The 26,012-nt window shown below is 39.3% G+C and overlaps 2 protein-coding genes and 1 long non-coding RNA gene across 3 annotated transcripts; 1 reads left to right on the top strand and 2 right to left on the bottom strand.

Moving 5' to 3' along the window:
• Positions 1-2,252: 2,252 nt before the first annotated feature.
• On the bottom strand, positions 2,253-7,076 carry LOC108440413. Its single transcript, XM_037533810.1, has 8 exons — positions 7,044-7,076; positions 6,881-6,958; positions 5,935-5,991; positions 5,722-5,781; positions 5,591-5,643; positions 5,396-5,501; positions 2,496-2,672; positions 2,253-2,369 (listed from the first exon to the last, which is right to left on the bottom strand). The coding sequence occupies exons 2-8, from the start codon at positions 6,956-6,958 to the stop codon at positions 2,253-2,255; spliced, it is 648 nt and encodes a 215-aa protein (XP_037389707.1). The 5' UTR covers positions 7,044-7,076.
• A 392-nt stretch (positions 7,077-7,468) lies between these two features.
• Positions 7,469-12,029, bottom strand: LOC119262359. Its single transcript, XR_005129565.1, has 4 exons — positions 11,741-12,029; positions 7,916-7,947; positions 7,757-7,829; positions 7,469-7,658 (listed from the first exon to the last, which is right to left on the bottom strand). It is a non-coding gene; the product is annotated as an uncharacterized LOC119262359 (long non-coding RNA).
• A 1,514-nt stretch (positions 12,030-13,543) lies between these two features.
• On the top strand, positions 13,544-24,503 carry apodb (apolipoprotein Db). The gene is made up of 5 exons (XM_017719262.2): positions 13,544-13,678; positions 17,190-17,328; positions 20,378-20,499; positions 20,601-20,686; positions 23,132-24,503. Exons 2-5 carry the CDS (start codon positions 17,209-17,211, stop codon positions 23,356-23,358), a joined length of 555 nt encoding a protein of 184 aa, XP_017574751.1. The 5' UTR covers positions 13,544-13,678; positions 17,190-17,208; the 3' UTR covers positions 23,359-24,503.
• Positions 24,504-26,012: the final 1,509 nt, after the last annotated feature.

The raw sequence follows: 26,012 nt of genomic DNA, 5'->3' as shown, positions 1-26,012 counted from the left end.
TTGATAGGTTTGAGAAGGTTCTGGCCTAAAATTATATATATATATATATATATACATACATACATATATACATTTTTTTATTTGCTCATGGTGGAAAGGTACATACAGGGTGCTATGAGGCAGAAAAGTCCCAAAAGAAAAGCTGCTTTTTCATATTTACCACTATTTTGCTATTATCAACATTAGACTGTAAATAAAATAGCTACACTTGCGCTGTACACATTGTGACCCCTTAAGGGTTCCTGTCATCACCGCTGTGAAGAAATCAGAGCTGTGACCCATTTCAGATCAAGCTGTCTTTTACTTCTAATTTTAGTAACAATACTAATACCTGATTGTTGATTTCAGCTACTCTAACCACCTCAGTGTGTAAGAATACAATTGCAGATTACGGTCCATTTGTTGTCAAGCACAATTTGGTCAATTGCCCTTATCACTGTATTCATTGTTACTCAGTTTCTGACCACAAGACCGCTGGCAGCAATTCACTATTTGGCCACCAGAGGTCTCACTCTCCCGAGTACTAGCCCTGTTCCCAATCATACCACCTATACCTAATCTCCTTACTCAGTCACACCTTAAATACTCCTCTCATTCAGCCAGTCAGTGCGAAACGTTGCCAGTTCCTTGGTGTCTGATTTCTGAGCATTTGTTTTGTCTGTCTTGCTGGTGTTTTGACCCTCTGCCCGATCTATCGGAATCTGCTTTCGCCTTTTGCTCTGTTTGCCTGGCTTTTTGGACTGATTTCTCTGTCACAACCTTTTTTTGCTTTGCCTTTCGACATCAAGTTTTGGATTGCCCTTTTTACCAATAAATCTGTACATGGATCCTTCTCAAGTTACTGAGTCTGCTTCGTCTCACCCGCCAATGACCAGACGTTATTTGGGAGGTGGTCCATTCCTAGTACAGATGTGACACTGACATCTAACGTAAGAGTGGTACAGTGTCAGTCACAACGATGCTGCTGGCCTGTTTACACACATCAGTATCACTGCCAAGAAACACATTAAGGTCAAGATAAAGCAGGGGTCACTTTTTCATGCCAAAGTGCAATGTTGGGTTGGGCCAAGGGCAAACATACAAAACAGAAATAAATAAGGTAGGTAGGTTTCAAATGCATTTTCACACTGCACTATATTACTAAACACTTCAAAAATACAGTTCAAAGGAAAATTAAGAATTAGATTATATCTGGAGTGCATATCTGGGGTGTCAGGAGGTTACAGTAGCTTTCTGGCAGTCCAAATCAAGCATTCTCAAGGGTCAACTCTGTTGGAAAGACTAACATTACCATAAACAGAAATAAGATAATAAGGAGGGTTTAAGGTTATCATGTTTGTTTAACCATTTCCAAACCTCTGTTCAAGGAAACCCAGGGTTAATTGTTATCATCCAAAACCTGGTATGGTTAATCACTACATGTCGATTAAATAATAAGTGTGCTGCTGATGGACTTTAACAGATCCGTGCAGTGGCTGAGGCGTCAAGAAACCTACACCCAAACCTGTGTTCTTCTAAACAGCATACAGCATAACTACTTTTTGGGGGAAAAAAAAATCATGTTACGTTTTACAAAACGTATGTTTATTTGCATTTATTATAACAATAGACAGTGATTCTACTTTCATAAACATACTGCAGTTACATCGTTTTAAATAATGTGCTTAGATAGGTGCCGAACACCTTTGCACTGTATTATCTCATATTTTTTATTTATTATTAACATTTAAGTTACACAAGACTAACAGGTATTTCAACAAGTGTTTTCAGTATTTCAACTAACAAGAAGTTCTTAAATAATTAAATCTTATACTTTATAGTACTTTAATAGACTTAAACTGTTTCAACTTAAGTTTCTACCTTGATATACAATTAATTCTGGATATTAATTGAGTTCAGTAGTGCTACATACTGTATCTTTCTCAGTAATTTGGAATTATCTTTGGCTCTGTTCATCCTCCTGCTTTGGAGGTATGCATGACAAAGCGGTTTTGTTTTAGGTTTCTGAAACAGCAACTAGTATATGTGAACCTCACTGCAATCACATGGTATTGTAACAGTTATAAAACCAAGAAGAAAACCAGGGCCAAGAACTCAGATGCTAAAGGAACAAAGCAAAATGTGTTGTTTTTGGATTTTCAGTTGTGTTAGTCTATACAGGTGGTAAGCCTATATGATAAACAGAGCAGTACGGTTCAATCAGATGACGGAGCGTGATCCCCATAAAATCAGCACAGCTCAGGCCTACCGAGTCAGAGACGACAGGCGCCAATGCTCTGAGTAAACCCAAAGGAACCAGGAACCCAATGCCCAATACTCCAGCAGCACAGGCTCCTCTTCTTAGATTCCGATAGCTTTCCATCAGCCAACTAGTAAAGAGAAGAATGCTGTTGGTGATCACAAACCCACTAAATTAAGTAAACTCTGTCAAAGTGAGCTAATAATTGCTAAATGCTGTAAAACTGTGACATTAATGTGTGTGTGTCGCACCTTACTGGACAGTCTGACAGACTGGCTTCTTCCTCCTCTGTCACAGCTTCTTCAGTACGCTCTACCTTTTCTGTTTTCATTTCATCCTTATTTTCCTCATTTTTCTTCTCATCCTCTGCCAAACTGTGCTGTTCTGTGTCATTTTCATCGTCTTTCTCTTCTTCCTCACTGGTGCAGTCCATCTAAAATATCCATCAAAACAGAACGGCAGTCAAAAATTTGCTCACATGTACACGCATGCTGATGTTTATCAACTGTTTTAAACGGCCATCTGATCTCTTCACTTAAAGGACAAAAAAATGCAATAAATGCTGGATATTCCAACAAGACAATGCACAATGTCATACAGTTCATCACAGGCATACTTTAACCTTTGTGTGGTGTTGGGGGTCTGTGGGACTCATTCTCAATGTTTACCAAAAGAAAAAAATATGCGATTTATTATTGCTGTCACGATTGCCCCTCCCAGTCCTGTCCATGTGCGTTTGTTTTGGTTTTCTAGTCCTGCTCCCTCGTTTCATGACTCCACCGCTGATTGTCTCCACCTGTGTTTGCACCTGTCCCTTGGTTACTGGTCTTTGTTTGAATCTCTGTCTGTGTTGTTATATGCTGGTGTTATATGCTGTGTTGGTTGTACTGGTGTTGTTTGTTTGATTCTGGTTCATGTCATGTCTGGTCCCTGATCTGTCTGTGTTGGCTCATTCACCCTGGACTGTCTCGACCCTGATTTTGGATTTGCTCTTAAGAAATCGTGCTTATCTCAGCACGTGCGTCCGCATCCTCGCTCCCCGTCACAATTGCAGCCCCATATTTCTTGGCTTTTGCTCATTTTCTGTGAAAAACATATAAAATCACACATTTTTTCACACTGTTCACCCCCTACACATATATATTACACATATGTTGTTGGGCTGAACCCGAGGGGAATAAAAGTGTGGAGGTGCTGTGTCCTTCACTCTCTTCTCCTCCTACATGGCCTGCTGTTAGTCTGTGTGTCTGTATATGTGTGTATGTGAGTGTGTGAGGATGGAAAACATGGACAGGCTGCTGACTGGCTACAGCTGCTAAAGGAGAACCCTACTCTGACCACTCGTGATATTTTAAACATCTGGTATTTTTACATAAATTTTTATGGCTGTATTGATTTAATAAAACAATAATGCAGTGGGTCCACCAGACCACTGAGTAACAAACACATCAACACCACACAAGGGTTAACATTATTCAGATCTTTAGGAGCTACATGAGAAGAAGACCAAAATGAAGAAAGTGTCGGAAGCAGATCCTTTCAATTATTTAAAAAAATGTGTGAAATTGTCTTCAAGAACAAAAGAGCTACAAAAAGCTGATAAACACTACGGACCGTTAGTGTACATTCAATATTTTGCCTTCGTTTTGTGGTATGTCAATGGTCATGTCAAAAAACAAGCTTGGAGCAATTCGTTTTGACAGTGCAGAGTTTCTCAGCATTTTGTGGCCCCTGTACTCTTGAAGACAATGTCACACAGCTCTCCAAATGTTTCCTAACGTTTTTAAAGATGACTTAAAGGAACTGGTTCCCACACATTCTTCAGTGCTGTCCACAGACCATCCACAGTAAACATTTGCCACCAAGCAAATTAATATTGTACACAAAATTAAGAATTTCTATGTAACACAAGTGTAACACGAGCTTATTTAACTTATTGTTTTATATAAATATTTATTCAATATTCCTCAGCCAAGCAAACACCATCTATGACGCAATGTGAAGCATTTTGGCAGTGGAGTGGGGGCACCACAGTCAACGCATCATCACATTAGCTCAGGGGTTCCCAATCCCAGTCCTGGAGACCACATACTGCGCACATATGTGTACTTTATCTCATCTAGCCCACCTTGTTTATTGTTCTTTTTAATAAACTGCTCTGGCACTGATAGCTCATTTATGTGTTCGTTGAGTTAATTTTTCAACTCATTGCTTTTTTAAACTAGAGCTCCTCAACGAACCGAAGATGTACCAACTGGACAAGCAAGCAGAGCAATTAATAAACTTTGACTCATGCCATCTTTTATCACTGCTACAGTATCTGTTAGTACTAATAAAACTCAGAATTACTAGAGATGTTAAACACCTAGGTGGCGCCAAATGTATTTACTTGGTACTGGGGGGATTCACAGAGTCACTAGGACTGGAAATCCCTGTGTTAGTTATGCATAGGTTACAGATAACAAGTTTTTCTGATTAATTCCATGTCTGAACAAACAAGTTTGTTAAAAGGAAAACAAACACAAAAAACCTCAAAGGAAGCGGCTGCTCAAGGGTAGAGCCTTTGCAGTTTTAGTGGTCAAAAACTGAAATGCAACAGGCAACGACTGCCCCTGCAGAGTGTTTTTGCAGTGTTTTTTCTCCCTCATGGAGACGGGATAAACACATCACAGTTGGAAACATCAGGGCATGTGAGCAATTTATCTGACTGCCTGTGTAGTAACATACATTCAGGCTACTCACCATCAACAACACATCCTGAGTGAGACCAGCTTGTTTCTTTAAATATTGCATTCATAGATAATGTATATTGCTGCTGTCCGAACAAAATATCTCCAAATCTCCAAAATGGTAACTTTACAGGAAAAGGAAAAAACATACTCTGCTTCTAATGTGAGTCTGTGGAACCAGACTTTTTTTCTCCAAGTAATTTTGGGCTGTTTCTTTTGGTGCATTCATCAATTTACACACAATGTAAAGGACAGTAGGTATTTTCAAATTCTGTCAAAAACTGAAATATGACAAAAATGGAGATACAAGGTTTTGTTCCTACAGCAATTCTGAGGGTTTTTTTTACCTTTGAGTAGGGTACAGTCTACATTCCTCAAAGACAAAAGAATGTATGATAAGCAGAATAGCAGAAAAACAAAGGTCTACCTGGCCCACAGGCAGAAGGCCAAGCTCTTCCCCAAGAGAGACAGAACACTGCATATCAGCTTCCAGTGTATTATCGATGTTCATGAAAGAACATCCACTTCCGCTTCTGTTAAATGAGGAAGAACCATGTTTGGATTCAGTTTGTTGTCCTGTATGTAAGGAAAGAACAAATGAATGTGTGGAAAATATACCTACACTACTGCCAAAGCCAACTGGCCTTCCAAGTCTTGTATCTTCTCATTCATGTCCTAGATAAATACAACGCAATTGTCACTTTTTCTACAGGTTTCTTGTGGAAAGTGTAATTACACTTATCACCAATGTACCTGTTTAATGGCCATGTAGTCTCTGATGGTCTCTTTAAGCTGTTTGATAAAAACATCTTTCTGAGGGAGAGAAAAACAAATCAGAGATCACAATAACAGAATTAACAAAGTGACTGCATATAAAGCACTTATTTCCCTATTGCTGTTTGCAGACCATTTTGAATAAAACAAACAAAAAAAATAGGATACAATTTCTAAAGCAATACAAGTTACCTCTTGAATAAGTTCATTTATCTGTTCATGATGAATCCTGCTTTCCATCACTTCTTGCTACATGCAACACAAAAACATAAGAAGACTTTAACCAAAATATTGTGCTGAAGGAGAATAAATGAGCAGATTAACTGTGATGACTTTATCGCTGCACTACTATTTGGAGACCTCTCTGGTGGAAATGTGTAACTGCACACAATGTGTGGAATGCTGGAGACGACGGTTGTGCTTCAGCTTCCTTCCATGAGTGGATGAATCTGATGATTTCAAGTGTGTTAAGAGAATTCAAAGAGAACTCAAAGTCAAAACTCGATGATGGATGTGTTTTCCAAGGATGTGGGTGAATGATCTTCTTCAATTTAATCTTGATTTTGAACGTGAGACCAAACCATTAAGCAAGCCCTTCTTCTCGAGCATGTGTCTGACATTAATATGTTAATATGCACATTTCAGGCTTCATAGGGTGACTGGCAGCATCAGCGTGTTTTCTCAGGGACACTTTATTTTGAGTGGTTCTTTTCAGACGAAACAAATACCCAACGGACTCGTGTCAAAAACATATGAGGGTTAGAATTAGGTTTTGGGTTGAGGTTAAGGTTAGGGATAGGATTAGGGCCAGAGAGATGGTTAGGTTTTGGTAAAGTTGGTAAGGTTAGGTTTCGTGTAAAGGAAGTAACATATTAACAATACGGCTACTTAATGTACTTAATGTAATGTTAGATGTACTTAAACAGTACATCTAAGATATTTGCTTCATTGTATTCAGATGCTTCAGTACTGCTACTTCACTGATATGTTGTTGATGTGTTACTGATAATCTGTTAACTGTTTATAAATCATCTACAAATGACCAAAGTGCTACCCCCCCCAACTCTGTAATGGTACTTTATTCTATTCTTTATTCTATTAAATAGTAACAATAGGTGTAAGAAGAGAAAGACTGTACCTGCAATGCCGTTAGTAGCTGACTGAGTTCCTCACTCTTTTTCTTGTACATTTCTTTCTCAGCCAGAATTATTGACATCTGTAGCAAAAGCATCACAAGTAATCCACACCATTTTACTAATAAATGAGAGAACTGACAGCTACTATCTCCAACTTTCACATACCTCACTAACAATAGCCTCAGTTTGATCTTTCAGTGTTTCATTTTTCTTCTCCTGTCGCAAGTTTACAACAATAAACAATGACTTCGGAATCAGATCACCTCCTGAGTTCAGTGAGATTTTGTATTTTCAGTACAAATCAAATATTATGGGTTTCTCTGGTACATACGAGGTGTTTTTTGCTGGCCTCAAGTGCGCTACAAATCTGCTCTTGCTCAAGTTTTGCAGCACGAATGGCGTCCAACTCATCCTTAAGATGCCGATCATCTTGAGAAATCTGTTTCAGGCTTCAGAAACATATTTTGGGCATTTTTCACTACTTAAAGAAAATGTATGGTATATGATCAGTATAGCACTGAATCAGAGAATTCTAGCAGTAACAACACAAGATACCACAAAATGTACAAAAGAGTCCTGCACACTACACATTTAAAATGACTGTAGGTAGTTAGAGTAAATCACGTTTTGATTTGGTTCTTCAGGGCAGTGTTTTCGGCTCTGAGGGCTGAGTTGCTGTCTTCTGCCATATCCAGAGACTTTTGTAAATCTGTGTTCAGCCTCTTTATGCGTTTTATGGAGTGCACAACTTCTGAAATGGCACTGCTCTCTTCCAAGTTCCTTTGTAACACACACAGCAAGAGAAACCGTAGGATCAGTTTAACAACTCAATAGCAGTATGTTAAGAAGCAAGCTGTGTCTGCATAACCAGCACTCACATATCTGAAGAGGTCTGGATTCCATCCTCCTCTGAAATGTACACAGCATCACACTCCACTAAAAACAGACTCTCTAAAGCAGATAACAGATTTTAAGCACAAATAAAGTATGCAGTGACTTCATTTTTTGTTTTCTTAATTAAAAAATAAATGTATCACCTTCATTTTTTTGTTCTGCATCATCAAATGATCTGCAAACAATGAGAAATAAGAACACAGTAAGTTGCACAAGTACATTTTATAGGTGGTTACAATTTCATGTGAGAGTATTCAGATCTACGATGCAGCTAAAGTAGAGATGGCACCACTTTTTCTGTTCCGGTACTGACTTTTAAACAATTATTTTTGACTTTAAAGTGATTATTTCAGGCTTTACAGAGCGGCTCACAGAAGCACATGTGTACCATACTTTAGTGTGTTTTTTCCTGAATCTATGCATCCACTTACACTTTTTCTTGACATATTCTGTTGCGCCAGATCTTGCTTGCTCCTGCTCTTCACATTATGGAAGTGAAGGAACCATATTGAACATATCCAGGCTAGTTTCTTATTTGTTTTAATGCAACACACATATCTGTTCTGTGCATCGTTCAGTGTGAACTGGCAGGACTTGTAGGCTAAATAGATGGATATATGCAAATGTGATGATTTGTGTGACATCACAAAGATAACGAACAGAAAATAGTCTGTTTTTTTGCAGCTTATTTTGTACATATGGACTATACAGACTCCCACATGAAAGGTATGTTTTGAAATTCGAACAATGTTTACATCAAACTCTTTTTTGATATGCCATATTTTACTAAAGCTATTCACTTAATCATTTAAAAGTAGTTACGAGAGTGGATTGCAATCATTCTTTTCCCCTTTGAAACCTGATCCAGCCTTTTCTATTGATATCGGCTTGATACCAATACCTGGTATTAGACTAGTGCCATCTCTAATATAAGGTTTCACTTTTAGGCCTACATAAGTCCTTTACCCTACCTGAGCTGCTGGATGCTGTCAGACAGTGGTTCTAATGGCAGATCTCTGTCTGGACAAAGACAGTGATTTTTTTTACTTCACTTTAACAATCAGAGTATTAGGCTAACAAGGACACACAGCATCACTGGTATGAAGCACCACTCTTGTAAGGCACCACAAACTTTAATGTTATAACTTGTGGTGAATCTTCAGCCTGATAAAAATGAAGGAATTACAATCCATGTCCACAAGAAACACTAGCCACGTTTACATGCAGCCTGATAATCCGTTAATAATCCGACTAATAGCTCAATCGGAATAGAATACGTCCATGTAAACACCTCAATCGGAATAGACTAATCAGTAGCTCCTTGTCTGGGGTTCGTTTGCAGAACTCAGAAATTTTGGGAGATTTGAGTTCTTTTTTGTTTTATTTATCTGATGGTTCCCGCAATGACATTGTTCGGTTGATTCAGTCTCACTATGATCTGTTTTCAGATATCCCTTCACGCACCCACCTTGTGGCTCATGATATTGATGTGGGTGATCATTTACCCATTAAGCAGCACGCACATCGGGTCAACCCGACTAAGCGACAGCTTATGCAGAAGGGGGTTGAATATTTAATTGAAAACGGTTTGGCAGTACCGAGTATTAGTGTATGGAGTTCGCCCTGCCTTTTGGTGCCAAAGCCAGAAGGTACAGTGCGTTTTTGTATGGACTATTGGAAAGTTAACGCAGTGACAAAACCAGATTCATTTCCTTTACCATTCATGGAGGATTGTATAGACAAAGTGGGCCCAGCAAATTATGTGTTATTATAGAGGACCCCGGTTGCCCGGCCGGGGAATCGAACCCAGGCCCTCCTTGCTGCGAGGCGACAGCGCTACCCACCACGCCGCCCTACCCTAATCTCGCATACCCTAATTTAATTATTATTTAAACCAACATGAGATGTTGTTTTTTGGTGGTGGGAGAGTTACATCCTGCATTTGGATGTTTCCTTTTTTCTCTCTCTCTCTCTCTCCAAGTTTTTTCAGGTGGACATTGTTGCTGCGTCTGGATGTTTCCTTTTCTCTCTATCTCTCCGAGTGCTTTAAGGTGGACGTTGTTGCTGTGTGAATGATGTCTTGGGTTCCCCAGCGTATGATTGGCTGTTCCTGTTGGCGCCGTTTATAAAAAGCCTTTGATGTCAGAGCAATGCGGAGCGGTTTTCTTATTCGGCTTCGCACAGTTTCACTCCACTGGCTGTGCGCCAGTCGACAGACTGGTTCTTGCACATTTACTGTCCTACAGGTATCCGTGGGCCAGTAAAGACTTTATTGAAGATTTGGTTTCTTTTTTTTTTTTCAGAAAGGAAACGTAGGGGTGGTCTGCCGTTTCTGCTTGATCTGTTGGACTTTGTTTATGGGTAGTGCAGCGAGGGAAGTGTTTTTTCTTTTTCTTTTCTTTTGTTAGTGAAGTTAGTTATATTTCTTTTATTGTTATTAGGCTCTTTTGTTTGTTATTTTGGGCCTTGGCCCTCCCTGAAGTTACCGTGTATGTTTCCTTTGTATTCTGGTTTTCTTCTTTCAGTGGATTTCTGAGAATAATAATCAATGACTGAATGAAAGTGCAAAGCAACAAATAAATCGTCAAATCTGTATTTGATGTGTTTACTATCATTAATATTTATTATTTAGTTTTTTTTTTTTTTTTGGTCTGGCATCTGGGTGAGCAGTCTTGCTTCCTCTTTGTGCGTCTTACCCCTAGGAGACATAACACCAGCGGTGTGGGGTTCCCGTTATTTTGCGCACCCCATATAAGCAAGCAATGTTTATTTATACAGCGCTTTTTACAACAGGTGTTGTCACAAAGCAGCTTTACAGAAAAATCGGTATTACAGAAAGAAAGAAAAGAAAAATCCAGGTCTGAGCCCCCATGAATGTCGCCAGTGGCGAAAGTGGCAAGGAAAATCTCCCTAAAACCTTGAGAGGAACCCGTCCTCCTCTGGTCGACACCAGACAGCAAACATTGTTACTATGAAGTATTATGAAGGTATTAATAGCGAATCTGTTTTATGTTGGTGCAGCAACAGCCTCTACTCTTCTGGGAAGACTTTACACTAGATGTTGTAACTTTTCTGTAAAGATATGATTGCCTTCAGCAATGATTAGTGACTAGTGATAATTCATTCTGGATCACTCCAATTCACCCCAAAGGTACTGGATGGAGCTCCTTCACTCCAGAGAACGCAGCTTCACTGCTCTACAGCTCAATGCTGGGGGGCTTCATAGCATGCCAACCGATATTTGGCACAGGTCATGATGACTTCAGGCTCATGTGTGGCTGCCACTCTATTGGCTGTGCTGTCTGTGGAGATACGGGCTGTGTGCGCAATATAACACCCAAGTGAACACCTGTGTCAGCAACAGGTGCATCTCAAAGTAGTTCACTAATTAGAAAGAATGTCTGACTACATTTTGTGGAGAGGAATTCGTGCCAGATTGCAAAGCAGTCACTACAGTGGAAAAACATGAAATACAATGCACACGCGACATTACTTTTCCATGGTGACATGACGAATGCTTGCCAAAATGAAAAATAAAACCTCCGTTATGCTGTTTTAACTTCACTTGACCTCTTTACTGAAAAAGCAATCGATGAAATGTTCAATTCATGTCAGACTTGAAGACAAACTGCCTTTAAATGTAACAAAGGCACGATTATACTGCTTTTTACTGTGCAGTACTTAATGCTGCATCAACGAAATGGATCTTTTACTTTTCATTTTAGTTTTCCACATGTTACCATTTATTGCAATCTTGTGTGCATTGCATTTTATGGACAAAAAAGATATATTTTTTAAGGTGTATTTGCATTTTTCCCTCTGTAGTATTTGCCTTTTTAACTGGCACGAATTCATCTTCATACTTTTGGACTTACAGTGCATGTGGAGGTGATCAGTGCGTGGAAACACGAGGCAGCTGCTTCTAATAAAATGGATGATGAGCGTGTGTGAATGAACCTGATCCTTACCAACAGTGGGTGAGACAACAGGAGATTCGCAATTCCCTCCCCAAAACCTAAGCCGGTCCAAAACACCTGTCTCCTCCTCCCTGTCCTCCTCTGCGTGGTCTCGCACCTTCCAGCGGGTAACGCTGCACTCTGCTCGCTCCATGTCAGGCGACTCGCGAAGGCCATGAAAACGCCAACAACCGGAGCTGATCTGCCCCAAAGCAGAAAAGAAAAAAATCTCAGCATTCCCTAGTCTAGTTTTTCAAGACTTAAATACACAACCTCTGGTTCCACAGAAGTCCGTTTCAGCCAGGTAAGAGAAACAAAACAGCAAACGTCACAAAGCAGCACAGAGGTGTAAAATCCAGGTCCAGAAAGTAATAATCATTCCCAGGATTTTGTTCCAACTGCCTGGCTTTTCTAGTTAGGTCACACCAGCAGCGGAGCTGTCGAGGCAGCTGGAACAAAAACCTGGGAAGGAGTTTTACTTTCTGGACCTGGATTTTTCCACCGCTGAATGACTAAATGAACACTTAAGCTTCACTTAATGGCGTATTTTCACAGATGTTACTTATTGTCTTGAACGTCTGAGCATTTATGTCGAAATTATGACACACTAGCTGAAATTAGTCTAAATAATAAAACATTAACGGCGAGGCGTCGAACTACGTGAGGTAGTTAGGTCAGCTAACATTAGCTAACCTAGCTAAGCTAAGCTAAGCTAGGTGAAATGTGAAGGCTACGTTAGCAGCTCGGCTAACTAACCGTCTAGCGCTCACAGCCAGTGAGGGACTTCACGGAGGAAGAGCTTTAAGTTTAAAGAGTGAATGTGAAAGAAGTAGCGCTAGCCGAGTGGCTGAACTACTCTCCACCCGTCTGTAACCAAACATCTGCTGTTTTTTTGTTAATATAGTTGATTTTATATGATCGTACCTGCGCTTGGCTGGTGAGCAGCAGCTAAACTGAAGAGTATGCGCGATTTCTGTGACGTAGCAGATATCTATCTATCTAGCTATCTATCTAGCTATCTGTCTGTCTGTCGCTTTTAATTATTGTATTAAAATATTATTTAATTTTTATTAAAAATCATTACAATAGCACTTTTCTAATTAATAATGTATTAATTATTAATAATAATTAAGCTGTTTAAACTTTTTAATAGTTATTTATTTAAAAATATAGTTTATTGTTTTATTTATTATTTTATTTATCCGCTTTTAATGGGAAAATTCAAATTAATTGTGTGCTATTATAGAAAACCAATACAACAAGTAATAAAACTAATAGGAAGTCACAACTGAGTTTTATATGTGTGTGTGTGTGTGTGTGTGTGTGTGTGTATATATATATATATATATATATATATATATATATATATATACACACAGTAAATTGTGCTCATTATGTAATATATAGTTATATATATATATAGTTAAAAAGCAGCTCCTGGTTTGACCAATCAGTGCTTCAGTAAATTGAGCTCATGGTGTAATTGATGATATTAACGAGTCTCTGTGGCGGCTGTGAAGGGGTCAACGAAAAATATGGACCCGAGAAATTCTTGGTACTTTTTATTGTTTTTATGTTTATTTGAGTTATGAATATGAAATTATTCTAATGCATGTTGTGATAAAATCACTGCTGAGGTACATTGTTTAAACATTTGCTTAGATGCCTAAAACTTTCACGCAGTGCCGTATACATGTATATATAAATCATGTTGCTGAACAGGCATTTTTAATGAGAACAGTTAACACCTTGTCCTGACTCTTGCAGTTTGTTATTTGTCTCATGACATGTATTTGCCTTATCATCCACTTCTAGTTAGAGACACCCACTGACGACACAAATCCAGCCATTCTTCCTGTCCACTCCCTTCTTGTTACCACTCCAGTGTCAAGGGTGCTGACAATAGATGCACATCTCTCAGCTCTTATCTGGCAGCTGAATCACAGACAGGTAAGAATGATTTTATTCATTGCATAAACTTAAAAAAACATGAAAAGGACCAGAATAGGTATATGTCACCACTGTACTCTACAGAACCAAGGGAATTAACCAAGAACTCGGGGGTAACCAAGCCAGTATATGGTGACGCTATTCTATTCATCACAATTTTGATCTTTTAATCAAATGTTGTGGTTCAGTGTCATTTAAATAGCATTATACGAGTCCTGAGTGTCATTGTCCAATGTTTTGTAAAGGAAATCATATTTCAGCTCTCATTTTTCAGTGCTAATGCAGCTGACTCCCACGCTAATATGGAGTTTTACACAACACCTTTCATAAGCAAAACATAACACCTCAGCACACGTGTACTGTGGCATCTGCACTGGTCAAACAGGTGTGACAGCATTGAATGCTGATAGAATTGGGTGCAGTGAATCAGCCAAGGATTGGTTTGGTGCCTAAAACTTGCTTCTTTGGAAGCTACAAGACAATTATAGCTAACAAGTAATGCAGCCTTATAACCACTGTTGGGTAATGTACCAAGAAAAAAAAAGAAAAACACCCATTCCTGAGATCTGTTATGCGATAAAGCCCAAAATGAAAAAGAACAGACCACACATTGAATTTCATAAGATGAACAGATGTTAACTTTAATAGGAGAAATGCTTTCAGGAGTATAAACATAAAAAGGAAACCTAAATAAAAGAGTGGAGAAAAATGATTGTCGACAGGTTAACACGTTTGCCTTAACACACATAACCTCACATGCCTAGGCTTAACTGAGACAATAGCAAGCTGAAACTCTAAGAGCCTCGAGAGACAGTAATTGTGGTGAAAGGGGGTGTTTTCCCCATCTATAAAAGCCTTGCTCAAAGCAATTATAGCTTTATGCTAATTTTATGTAAATATAACACTCTACAAATAGAGTTGCTGACTTGGGCTGGTTCAGAAATATAACTGAACTCAGGTATTGAAAGTTCCTAAATGGTCACTTTTCACCCAGTTGCAACTCCTGTACCATAGGCCACTGTGATGCATAGTAGATTAGATACCAGTGGTGGACAGTAACCAAGTAAATGTAATTTGTTACTGTACTTAAGTAGTTTTTTCGTGTATCTGTACTTTACTTAAGTTTTTCCATTCTGGGCAACTTTTTCCTTTCACTCCACTACATTTCAGAGTCTAATATCCGACTTTTTCCTCCTACATTTTGAGAAATCTGTCGCTCCTTTTGGTTTCTGTGTGTATAAAAACGTAACATGTCAAAACGAAAGAAGCGCAAAGCCAGAGCACCAATCAGGGCCCAGCGGTCACTTTGTTTAGAGCTGGTTTTGACCTGTTGGTCATACCGACCCAGTGCAGCACACGGTTCAACGTCAGCGCAGCGCAGTAAAGGAGCTCATTTGTGATCCTGAGTTTAAAGCCAGTTTTCATTCAACTTAAACTTGGCACTAAGTTGTAAATAAATGTTAAACTGAAACTTTGCTTGTATGTAAAAAGTGATTTCAGAGCCACTCGGTTCTCCCTGATGGAAACTGTTTACCTTCAGTGTTTTGTGCTTCTGATCATTTTAATAGACGTCAGCGTCACTAATTAATGACGTTCTATTAAAAGACTGGTTTACCAAGAGAGACGCTGGAGGACTTTCACCTGAAATGAGTTCATGAAGCCAGTCTTGTTGTAAAAATGATAACAGGACATCAGAGCCAGAATTACTCTTTTAGTACTTTTACTTTATACTTAAGTACATTTGAAGGTAAATACTTCAGTACTTTTACTCAAGTTGAGGTCTAGACTAAGGACTTCTACTTTTGCTGGAGTGATATTTTACCTTTGGTATCTCTACTTTAACTCAAGTACATGATTTATGTACTTCGCTCACCTCTGATTAGATTGGACATGGGCACCAACACGTCCTAATCTCATGTTACAGTGTCCTTTTCAAGGAACATACCAGAAGCCTCACAGTCACAGTCAGTTTGGAAAACCAAAGAACTATGTCCCTCATTCACCAACCATTCTTAAGCAGAAATTTCTACTCAAAACCCATTTATTGCAGTTTTCCTGAAGATTCTGACATTCACTAATGTTTTCTTATGTGGGATTTGTTCTTAGGTAAGAACAGAATCTACACACACTCAAGAGCACAAAGGTGTGAACAGTTCTGCGGATTAAGAACACGTCATGAATCTGATGTAGATTTTTTCTTAGGACCTTTCTCGGGATCAAACTTAAGGAAAACGTAGGAAGATATTGGTGTATGAAGCCCTGTATTCCTAGGTGTAGGAAATACATTCCTCAGAAAAATCTATTCTATATTAAAAAGATGCACACTTGATAACAGGAGGTGATCCTTAATCCCTTCACCACCATTCAGCTTTCTATAGTAATGCAGTCTACTTCTGTTCATTTGTATAGAAAGCAGTGTGATTTAGGTGTGCAGTTTGCTTGGTGGTGACAAGAAGTCTAAAACTAAACTAAAGAAGGAAACTTCAGGCACCAAACACATCTTGGTTGGTTGACTGCATTTGATTCTGCTGAACTATTTAACCCTTGTGTGGTGTTAATGTGTTTGTTTGGTGAACCCACCACATTATTGTTTTTTATATCAATACAGCCATAAGAATTTATGTAAAAATACCAGATATTTAAAATATCACGAGTGGCCATCGTAGGGTTGTCCTTTAGCAGCTGTAGCCAGTCAGCAGCCTGTCCATGTTGTCCACCCTCACACACACACACACACAAACACATAAACACACTAACAGCAGGTCATGTAGGAGGAGAACAGAGTGAAGGACACAGCACCTCCACACTTTTACTCCCCATGGGTACATGTGTAATATAAATGTGTGTGTGTGTGGGGGGGGGGGGGGGGGTGAACAGAGTGAAGGCACAACCTGACAACCTGAGGTTGAAATAATTACAAACTGCAACATTTTTTCTTTTGGTAAACATTGAAAATGGGTCCCACAGACCCCAGTACCACAAGGATTAACCCACATTTCCCAAAGCATTGTAAGAATGATTGTTAAATGGTAGAATGAGAACACGCTGTGCTATATGCAAGTTGAAGATGAAGATAAACTCACAGTACACAATTTTAGGTCTGTTATCATCTACCGTATTAGTAGTTTAATTATCTGCTGATTAATTGAATAATCTGAACTTTTTTATACAAGTAGTAATAGGTATCATTAATAAATGCACACACACACATTAATAGCTTATCAATCGGGGTGGCGGGGGGTTGTGCTGGAGCCTGTCCCAGCGATCATTGGGCAGAAGGCAGGAGACACCCTGGACAAGTCACCAGTCCATCATAAAGCAGTAATTAATAAATAATGAATGAATAATTCATTGAAATGATTTTAAGTAAATATGTGCTTTATACATTGTTTTGAACAATAACAAGGGTCAGCAAAGCCTTTGGGAAATGCATATTTGAGTGAAACAGTGTGAACAATGCGTGACTCATGACTAATGAATGATTTTCTCATCACCGATCTCTCTGCTCTAGACACAGTAGCCCTATTGCCATGATGAAGACAGCCATTGTGTTGGTATTACTCCTAATGCTGACCACAGTGTCCTCTCAGACATTCCAATGGGGTTCCTGTCCCACCACACCAGTACAGCCCAACTTTGAGCTGCCCGGGGTATGCATAACCTCTTTTGACCTTTGTGCTATATGTGTACTCTAATAGTTTACAGGTTTCACTGTACACTGTATGGCATAATAAAAATTGACAAGAATTTAAATAATAAAGTGAATATCTAGAAAGCCTCGCAGATAAATTGACTGTCAATTGATAGTTATTCGTCTTTTAATAACTTCTTTTTGTTCCCAAAATCCATAAAATATTGAATTAAACAACTAAAATATCTTTTGGTGTTTAATTAATACCCCATAGAAGACGTAGATATAAAAAATTTCAGATCAAAGAACGTCTGAAACTACTTATTTTTTACTATTTGTAAGTACTATTAAATCTAGGGGTTTCTGTCCCAGCACATTTTATCAGATCAAGTATGACCTCAGTCCAGTTCCGATCTTTGTTTTTGTTTTTGTGCTTTGTTCACTTCACTGTGATAGAGATGTCACAAATCGCTGTTGTCAGAACAAAACCTTGTATCTCCATTTTTGTGTAACGGGAGCGAGGAGGCGGACGCATACGCTGAGATAAGCGACTTTTATTATGGGCAAATCCAGGGTCATGGTCAAAACGGTTCCAAGTTCAAACAGCCGACATGGAGAGAATGCAGATCAGACATGAGAAACAGAAACACAGAACCTCAAACAAGAATCAAACCCTACAAACATCCAAACAACACACAGTACAAAGACCAGCGAAAACAAAGGGCAAACAAGGGGCTTATAAAACACAGGGATAACGAGGGACAGGCGGCAACAATCGGGGCGGAGTCACAAAACAAGGGGCCAGACTAGGAAACCAAAACAAAGAGCACGTGGACTAAACCCAAACAAACGCAAATGGACCGGACTGGGAGGGGCCAATCGTGACATTTTGTCATTTTTTAAGTTTCTGTCATAATTTGAAAATGCCTTTCGTCTTTTACATTGTGTTGAAATTTCATGATGAATGGACCATCAGAAATGACCCCAAATTACTTGGAAAAAAGTCTGGTTCCATTGACTTCCATTGAAAATAAAGAAGGTTTTTTCCTTCCCCTGTAAAGTTACCATTTTGGAGACACAAGGTTTTGTTCTGATAATAGAAAAATGGACACTATCCACACCCTGATGTCTATCATGTCTATCATGTTGAAAATGAAAATGGAAGCAGTACCTGTTTCTACTGTGTTTGAATTAGGTACCTTCTGTCTAAACATAGGCACATTAAATTGCAAGCATGCGACAGTTCTAGTTTGTTTTCTGCTCCTTGTTGTGTAAAACCACGTGGAAAAAACAAAACCTTTCGAAATATTCTGCTTTGCCATCTGTGCTGTCCTACATCTGGTTCAAAACAGCTTTAGCAGAAACTTTCAGAACCGAGAGAAAGGACCAGCTACTCATTATTTCACAAGTAGTCCACATAAAAATGTGTGATATCAGAGTGTGCCAAGACGTAACTGCATGTCAAGGTAACCGGTAAGCAAATCATCAGGGAGGGAATTTTTTTTTCTAATTTTTTCTCTGTAAAAATGAGAAAAATGATTGATTTGAGGAGCTGGTGAAAGGTGCAACGGACTAAGCATTTTCCCCCATAGTGGAGGAAAATTTCCCCCATAGTGTGGAAACTGAGCAAAAAACTTTTGACTAAACTAAGAAGTCTGAGTTGAGTGAACTCAAGAAAAGCAGTGTAGTCAGTCCCTTTATTATTTTAAGTGGAGTTTACTTTCATTTTTAGTACTCTAAATATTACATACATTATAAAATGCTTATTTTTTAAATACAAGTCAAAAGTCTAAATATCACAGTTCAGAATATCACATTAAAAATGTAAGAAAAAAAAGTCATTTTGCTGTAATATTACCAGGCTGCCCAAAGTGTGGCTAAAGTTGGTGTCACGTTACCAGACGAACCAGGCGCTCGCAGAGTTAAAATGAGTGTTTTATTGACTGTAGGACAAAATAAGGGGGTACATAAGGAAGCCAAGATCTGAGTCCGTAAACAAGCAAGGGTCAGCAACCAGAGAAGCAAACACCAAAACCAACAAAGTACAAAGGAAAATCGAGGGTAAACGAGGGCCAAAAAGGGTCGAGAACACAGGATATAAAAACAGAGAGAACGCTCAGCACATAGAACTAACGACACCAGGTGAGAGTGATTCGAATTCAGGAGACGAGGATCTGCGGAACCGTCCATGATTGGTTGATGGCAGGCTTGTGACTTTTATTTATTACTATCATTTATTATCGCCCACCCCTAATTCTTCAGTGATATGAAGCTGAAGTCAGACTTTCGCCAGCTTCCCATTCAGATTTTCCCGTTCCACCTTAAATGGAGCAGCAGTTACATTCTGGCGATTTAGGTGTCAGAACTGCTGGACCATTTAAGGCGGAACTGGAAATTTAGCTAGCTACCGAGACACTACTTGTGAAATTTACGCTTGTTATGAAGAAAAGGACCATAAAACACTGCCACGACATGAAACTGAGAATATAACGATTATCATCATTTTAAATGGAGAAAATTCTCACATTTGTGGGTTTCTGTGGTCTTTTGTTCAGCCATCGTTTTTCTTATAACACTCTGTTTGGAGTGAGCCTCTGAAAAACCTCAGTCTGGAGGGCCATGTAGCCCAAACACTTTGCCCCAACCCTCTATCCCAACAGAAATCCGGACACCCTACCTCTAAAATTCTGAAATGATTCCTAATTTTTACAATCAGAACAGTCTGACCATCAAAATGACCCAGCTACCTGCAGACCTGTGATCGGAATCTGATCACTGATGGAGGGTTAACGTAAACAGCAAAACTAAAAACGCAGTGAGGAGACTGTGCAGGATTGTGTGATCTCACAGCATATATTGCTGCTTTTTCAACCGATTTTAAATAAAAAGAAATTTTATATGTGCCGTATTTGAGTTTGTGTGCACTATTGTGTGGTTTACACTGTATTTTTGCTTGGTTGAGGTCTGATAAAGGCATTAAAATGCATTGAATTAGAAGTTTAAAACTGTATTAATTTCCCCAGTGATTTTAAATTTTGGTCATGTCTTTTTTTTTTTTTTGCATGCAGTATCTGGGAACGTGGTATGAAATTGCAAAGCTCCCAGCGGCCTTTGAGAGAGGCAAATGCATCGAAGCACAGTACTCTCTGAGATCTGACGGGACCATCAAAGTGCTTAATAGTCAGACAGTGTGAGTTGTGCTAAAATATGTGTGAAGAAGAATTCTACAAATATCACTTCATAATTACTGTTGATTTATTTTTTATGTGTTTTCACAATCTTACTCCATAGTAAAGGAAAAGTGAAGAGCCTTGAGGGCACGGCTGTTGTGCCGAACCTGTTAGTGCCAGCGAAGCTTGGAGTTAGTTTTTCCTACTGTGAGTATACAGGCACATTGCATCTGGCTTTAGGTTTGTGGTTCTGATGTGATCAAGCAGAATGACCAATTTTGCGTTAAATGTATTATCGCAACGACTAAACTCAGCTTAAAAGAGTCATAGCTGTACCTGTACAAAAGATCAGCGAAGTTATTTGGCACGATCATAATGCATATTTTAAATTGTGTACTGATTTGACAGTCACACCCATTTTCAACACATATTCTTATCTGTTTTCACTTCCTATCCACATAATGTTCTATTTCATCTTTACGCAAATGAAGCCTTTCAGTTTCCGGGTTTCTCTTTCTGATGAAACTTTTTAGAAAGTTACATGTGGATTGTTTTTGTTCTGCTGAACTGTTTCGTGGGCTGTTCATCCACTTTTTAACTGGTTTGTTTTCTCTTTCTTTTGCACCACTGTAGATTTAATTCTGAGGAAATGCTTTTGAGCCTCAGTCTTTATGACTGCATATATACCCTTTTTTAGTAAATTACTTAGATTAAAAATGCACCATAATTGGGTGGTTGAGATGTAAAATAAAAATCATTCAGAGTGGTTTGATCATTCAGAAATGGTTCATCTGTAGAGCAACTTACAGACTCAGATTTCTGTACAGTGGTGGTGATAGGAACCAGGGGTCCTGGTGCCTACAACACAAATATAGCCACTATATTTACTATCCAAACGCACCAGCAGGCCTGCACATGTCTGATTCTTAAATGTAATGTCAGTGATGGTAAAATCATGGTAAATCTGAAAAGATTGCCTTACAACGGCCTGCCTGCACGACTCTGCCACACTAAAAACCGATTATTGCTCTGTTAACCTATTATAAGTACTAAGTTCAGTAAAATGCGACCAGGTTACTTACTTTTTAAATTAAACATCAAATAATTTTTTTTCAGTGCATGAATGGATTTAAAAGATATGCTTCAGGTCAAAAGCTCACCATTAAACATCTTAGACATCAGGCGGTGTTTTCATTACCATTAAATATGTAACTTTCTCTGAGGGAGCTTTTAGAGGTGGACGTCTGGTTCCTATCACCACTACTGTGAACAATTCTGAAGTTTTTGTAGAACGGAGGATCTCACACCAAACCACTCTGAACAACTTTGTTTACATCTTAACTATTTAAGTATGCAGAAATTCTAAAGTGGAATTCCACTTTAAGGCACCATTAGAGCAGAGATACACTTATACACTTATATTTACAGTGTTTGCTCAAGTTTTCAACAACATAAACCCAGTTTAGTTTCAGAAAAATGCTCAGTATGCTGCTCCTGTGCCATTTCAGCTGTTTCAAACAAGTAGCAGGAAGCTGTAAAAAACATTATGAAATATTAGATGTGCTCAGAATGATAAATGGAGCTATAGATGTTTCTAAAATGACAGAGAAAACTGTAGAACAAATTCTTGATAAATATATATTGTTGTAAATAGATATTTACAGTACAGAAATTACATTATACAACAGTTCCAGCCACACAAGCTGATTAGTTGAGAGGCGCTGTTGTTTCACCATAACATCACAGGATTTTCACAAACACTATCACTCCAATGAGACACCGTTGCCAAGCAACGACTTTGACAGCTGTAGGAGACGCTCAAGCCATTTGAACATTTTTACTTCTTACTTTGCCACAAACAGAAAACGGACACTTTTAAGATCACATCTGACCAACAGCCGATTTGGTCAGATTCTGAAGATGAGACGACACTAAATTCCCAAACTGTCAGTCGGTCTGTGAGGAGCTGTAGAACGAACTGCCAGCTGAGCAGCGCGTGGACGGAGCTCTTTACTCTGGCGTAGCAACAAGCTGCTCGTTAAGGAGCTATAATTTGGAGGAAGGAACTGAACATTAAAACATATTAAACGCCGCGTTCATGGCCAGTTTATTCATTTCTTACTTTATTTATTTACCTGTTGCATAAAAGCAATAGAGCACTCAAGGCTGGGATGATCTACGGCAACCAAATCACAAACGTGATGTTATTTCGCAATAACACATTTACGGCATTTGGCTGATGCTCTGATCCAGACCGACTTTGATCATTTTACACAGGCAGGCCAAGGTGGTGTTAGGAGTCTTGCCCAAGGACTCTTATTGGTATAGTGTGGGGTGTTTACCCTGGTGGGGGATTGAACCCCAGTCTACAGTGTAGAAGGCAGAGGTTTTAACCACTATACTAACCAACCAACATGACCTCAAGGGTTCTGTTGCTTAAATGTCTTGGTGTTGGGTGCATTACAGTCTATTGACACACTGCCGAAACCCCTGATTTAAACAAATACGCTTTGGTATGAGCCTACACTGAAGCGTGTGGCACCAAGCAACATAGTATTTAACTTCTGTTTATTTCCTCAAAAATTCTGTTTTTTGAATCCCACTTTTTAATCCCAATAAACACCTCCTTTCCTTCCTTTGTCTTTGGTACAGTCACCCCCTACAGCCCATACTGGGTCTTGTTCACTGATTACAAAAACGTGGCGGTGGTTTACTCCTGCACTGACTTCCTGAGGGTGTTCCACATCGACTACGCCTGGATCCTGTCTCGCACCCGCGTTCTGCCTACTTCATTCATCGCCAAAGCCCAGGAGGTCTTAACTGGGTTCATCGACATCAGCAGAATTACTTTCACTGATCAGCTCGGCTGCCTGCCTTAAATGATCATAATAACAGTTCAAATTTGCACACCCCAAGTATAATCAATCAACCCTAACGAATTTGATCTGTGATGTTTGTTCCTTTAGTTTTGCGCTGGCACTACGAGGCCAACATTTAATGGAAGCTTAAACCAAGCCACTTACCGTCATGCTAACGTCTTGCCTACATCACCACACACTTGCTTCTCAAAGCACGTTAGGTTGCTAAAGCTGTACTATGTAAGATTTGGGGATTTGGAGTCCTGTCTGGTGGAAATGCGTAATTGCACTCAACATGCAGAAAACCCATTTTGGCATGACATGGCTCAGCTCTACTCGACTTGGCACCAGCTACTTCACTTTCCACTGCAGACTGAATGTAGCTGGAGCCAGCAAGACACAAAACCACTGTGATAAACAGGAGAGTTTGGGAAACATCAGAGTTCAGATGATCAGATGATTCTGGTTGCTCAACGTTGATGAAAGATGGTATGCTTACCTGGTAGCTAACGTTAGCATATGTGTTGAGGGTGATAGTGAAGAATTTCTCTGTCCAGTCAGTAGTCTGCAGTTTTTCCACACCGTCTTTCGGTATCTGATCAGAAACTCGAAGGAGGTGATACCAAAAATAGTACCAGAAACCAGGTTTGCCCAACGGAAAACTGAGTTGAGCAAGTACAACGCGAAGGAAAAGCAGCTACGTAAAGTGGGTTGAGCTTTGGTCCGTGGCCACTGTATTTCAGCATGTTTTTAATGCTAATTCTTTTAATCTGAACAGAACAGCCTTACATAGTGCAGCTCTGAACTCAAATGGACCTGCTCGTGTTCAGTGATACTGTAAAAATGGACAAATGTGTGGGGTTTGTCAGTGCAAAACTAACAAAGCACACTTCACATATCGAACATGTCTTGGCTGATCAAGTATAGTTGGGGTAAAGAAATTGGGGAAACTGTTCAAATTTGAACAGATACTGCTTGCAATATAAGCGATCACCAATGATTATGTTTATAGCGCAAATTTTACTTATGATCAATCATTGCTGAATGTCACATTACAATTTTCAGCTCTTTAAAATCATGTATTACCACATTAACTGACATCAATCACATAACTTACATATTCTACATTAAATGATTGTGTTGGTTGAATAAAAGCTTGACTATCACTGTGGGTCGGAATGGTTGCTCTCGCAGCTCTTATGCTTATAGATAGTTGACTACTGCCCTCTACCTGCCAGATGATGTATGGGCTGTTTTAAAGTAGGTCTGTGTAGTTTGAAGTTTCAAGTTTATTTGCACATGTCAGGACATTCATACACTGAAATGATTGTGGTGATGCTCAGATAATCATTCTACAGAAAGTAAATAAGTAAAATATATATTTAAAAAAGGTTTTTAATATATTAAATATATACAAAATCTAGAGAAAAGATACACAACATATAGAGACAGTGTAAATTTTAAAGTGACTTGAGTGACTGTGTTATTGTTCTTTAAAGTGGCTTAGTGTTAAGGTGTTATTATCCATAGCAGAGATGATCTGATATAATAATAACACTGACAGAGTGACTGAGTGAAGTGGTAACTGGGGACGGACCCACAGCTTCACAGCTTGCTCAGAAGCCTGAAAGCCTGTGGGTAGAACCTGTTCATTAGCCGGGTTGTTCTAGCCTGGATGCTGCGGAATCTCCTGCCTGATGGTAGGATGGTGAACAGGCCGTGTGCTGACTGACCAGATCTTTCTGATCTTCCTGAGGCAGCAGGACTGGTAGATGTCCTGTAAGTTTAGTAGTTTGTTGCCTATGATGGCTTCTGCCGTCCTCACCACTCCTCTAAGGGCCTTGCGGTCAAAGGCAGTGCAGCTGCTGTACCAGACAGTGATGCAGCCCGTGAGGAAGCTCTCTATGGTGCACCTGTAGACGTTGGTGAGGATCTGAGGAGGCAGACCAAACTTCCTCAGCCTACGCAGGAAGAAGAGACACTGATCTCATAACAGTGTTGGTGTGGTGGGTCCAGGTGAGGTCATTAGTGAGGTGTACGCTGAGAAACTTCACACTGCTGACTCTCCACTTCAGCTCCATTGATGAATAGGGCAGAGTGACCACCCCTCTGCTGTCTCCTGTAGTCCACGATCATCTCCTTCGTTTTGCTGATGTTGAGACAGAGACTGTTGTCATGGCACCGCTCTGACAGAGCACTGACCTCGTCTCTGTAGGCTGTTTCATCTCCATCCATGATGGGGGAGGGCTTCAAACTTTTGCAGACTGTGTGCACTTTGTAGTTCTACACTTACAGACTGTAGTCCATCTGTTTCTCTGATACTTTGTTACCCCCTTTTACCCTGTTCTTCAGTGGTCAGGACCCCCATGGACCCTCACAGAGCAGGTACTGTTGGTTAGATGTTGTTGGTTGGTGGACTATTCTCAGTCCAGCAGTGACACTGAGGTGTTTAACAGCTATAGTAATATATAGTTACTATAGTTTTACTTACTATACTATATACTACTACTATGTACCTCCCTATAATATAGAGTATACTACTATATACCACATATTACTATATACTATATATAGTAAGTGGAGGTGATAAAATAGACAGTGAATATTTTTACGTACATAATTACAGTCATGTGCAAAAGTTTAAACACCCCCAATCAAACTATTTTTGCTGATTT

Source organism: Pygocentrus nattereri, chromosome 24 (genome assembly GCF_015220715.1).
Source record: "Pygocentrus nattereri isolate fPygNat1 chromosome 24, fPygNat1.pri, whole genome shotgun sequence".
In the NCBI taxonomy this organism is placed as follows: Eukaryota; Metazoa; Chordata; class Actinopteri; order Characiformes; family Serrasalmidae; genus Pygocentrus; species Pygocentrus nattereri.
Note: the sequence above shows the minus strand (reverse complement) of the source record. Positions and strands in the feature narration are given on the sequence as shown.

What these genes read in the sequence shown, in the direction of transcription:
- LOC108440413 (XM_037533810.1), bottom strand. Translation starts at nt 6,958, where the DNA reads ATGTCAATAATTCTGGCTGAGAAAGAAATGTACAAGAAAAAGAGTGAG. An exon ending in TAAATGAACTTATTCAAGAG is followed by an intron (nt 5,782 to 5,934) that starts GTAACTTGTATT and finishes TCTCTCCCTCAG; the next exon opens with AAAGATGTTTTTATCAAACA. An exon ending in CCAGTCTGTCAGACTGTCCA is followed by an intron (nt 2,370 to 2,495) that starts GTAAGGTGCGAC and finishes TCTCTTTACTAG; the next exon opens with TTGGCTGATGGAAAGCTATC.
- apodb (XM_017719262.2), top strand. Translation starts at nt 17,209, where the DNA reads ATGATGAAGACAGCCATTGTGTTGGTATTACTCCTAATGCTGACCACA. An exon ending in CCAACTTTGAGCTGCCCGGG is followed by an intron (nt 17,329 to 20,377) that starts GTATGCATAACC and finishes TTTTGCATGCAG; the next exon opens with TATCTGGGAACGTGGTATGA. An exon ending in GTGCTTAATAGTCAGACAGT is followed by an intron (nt 20,500 to 20,600) that starts GTGAGTTGTGCT and finishes CTTACTCCATAG; the next exon opens with TAAAGGAAAAGTGAAGAGCC.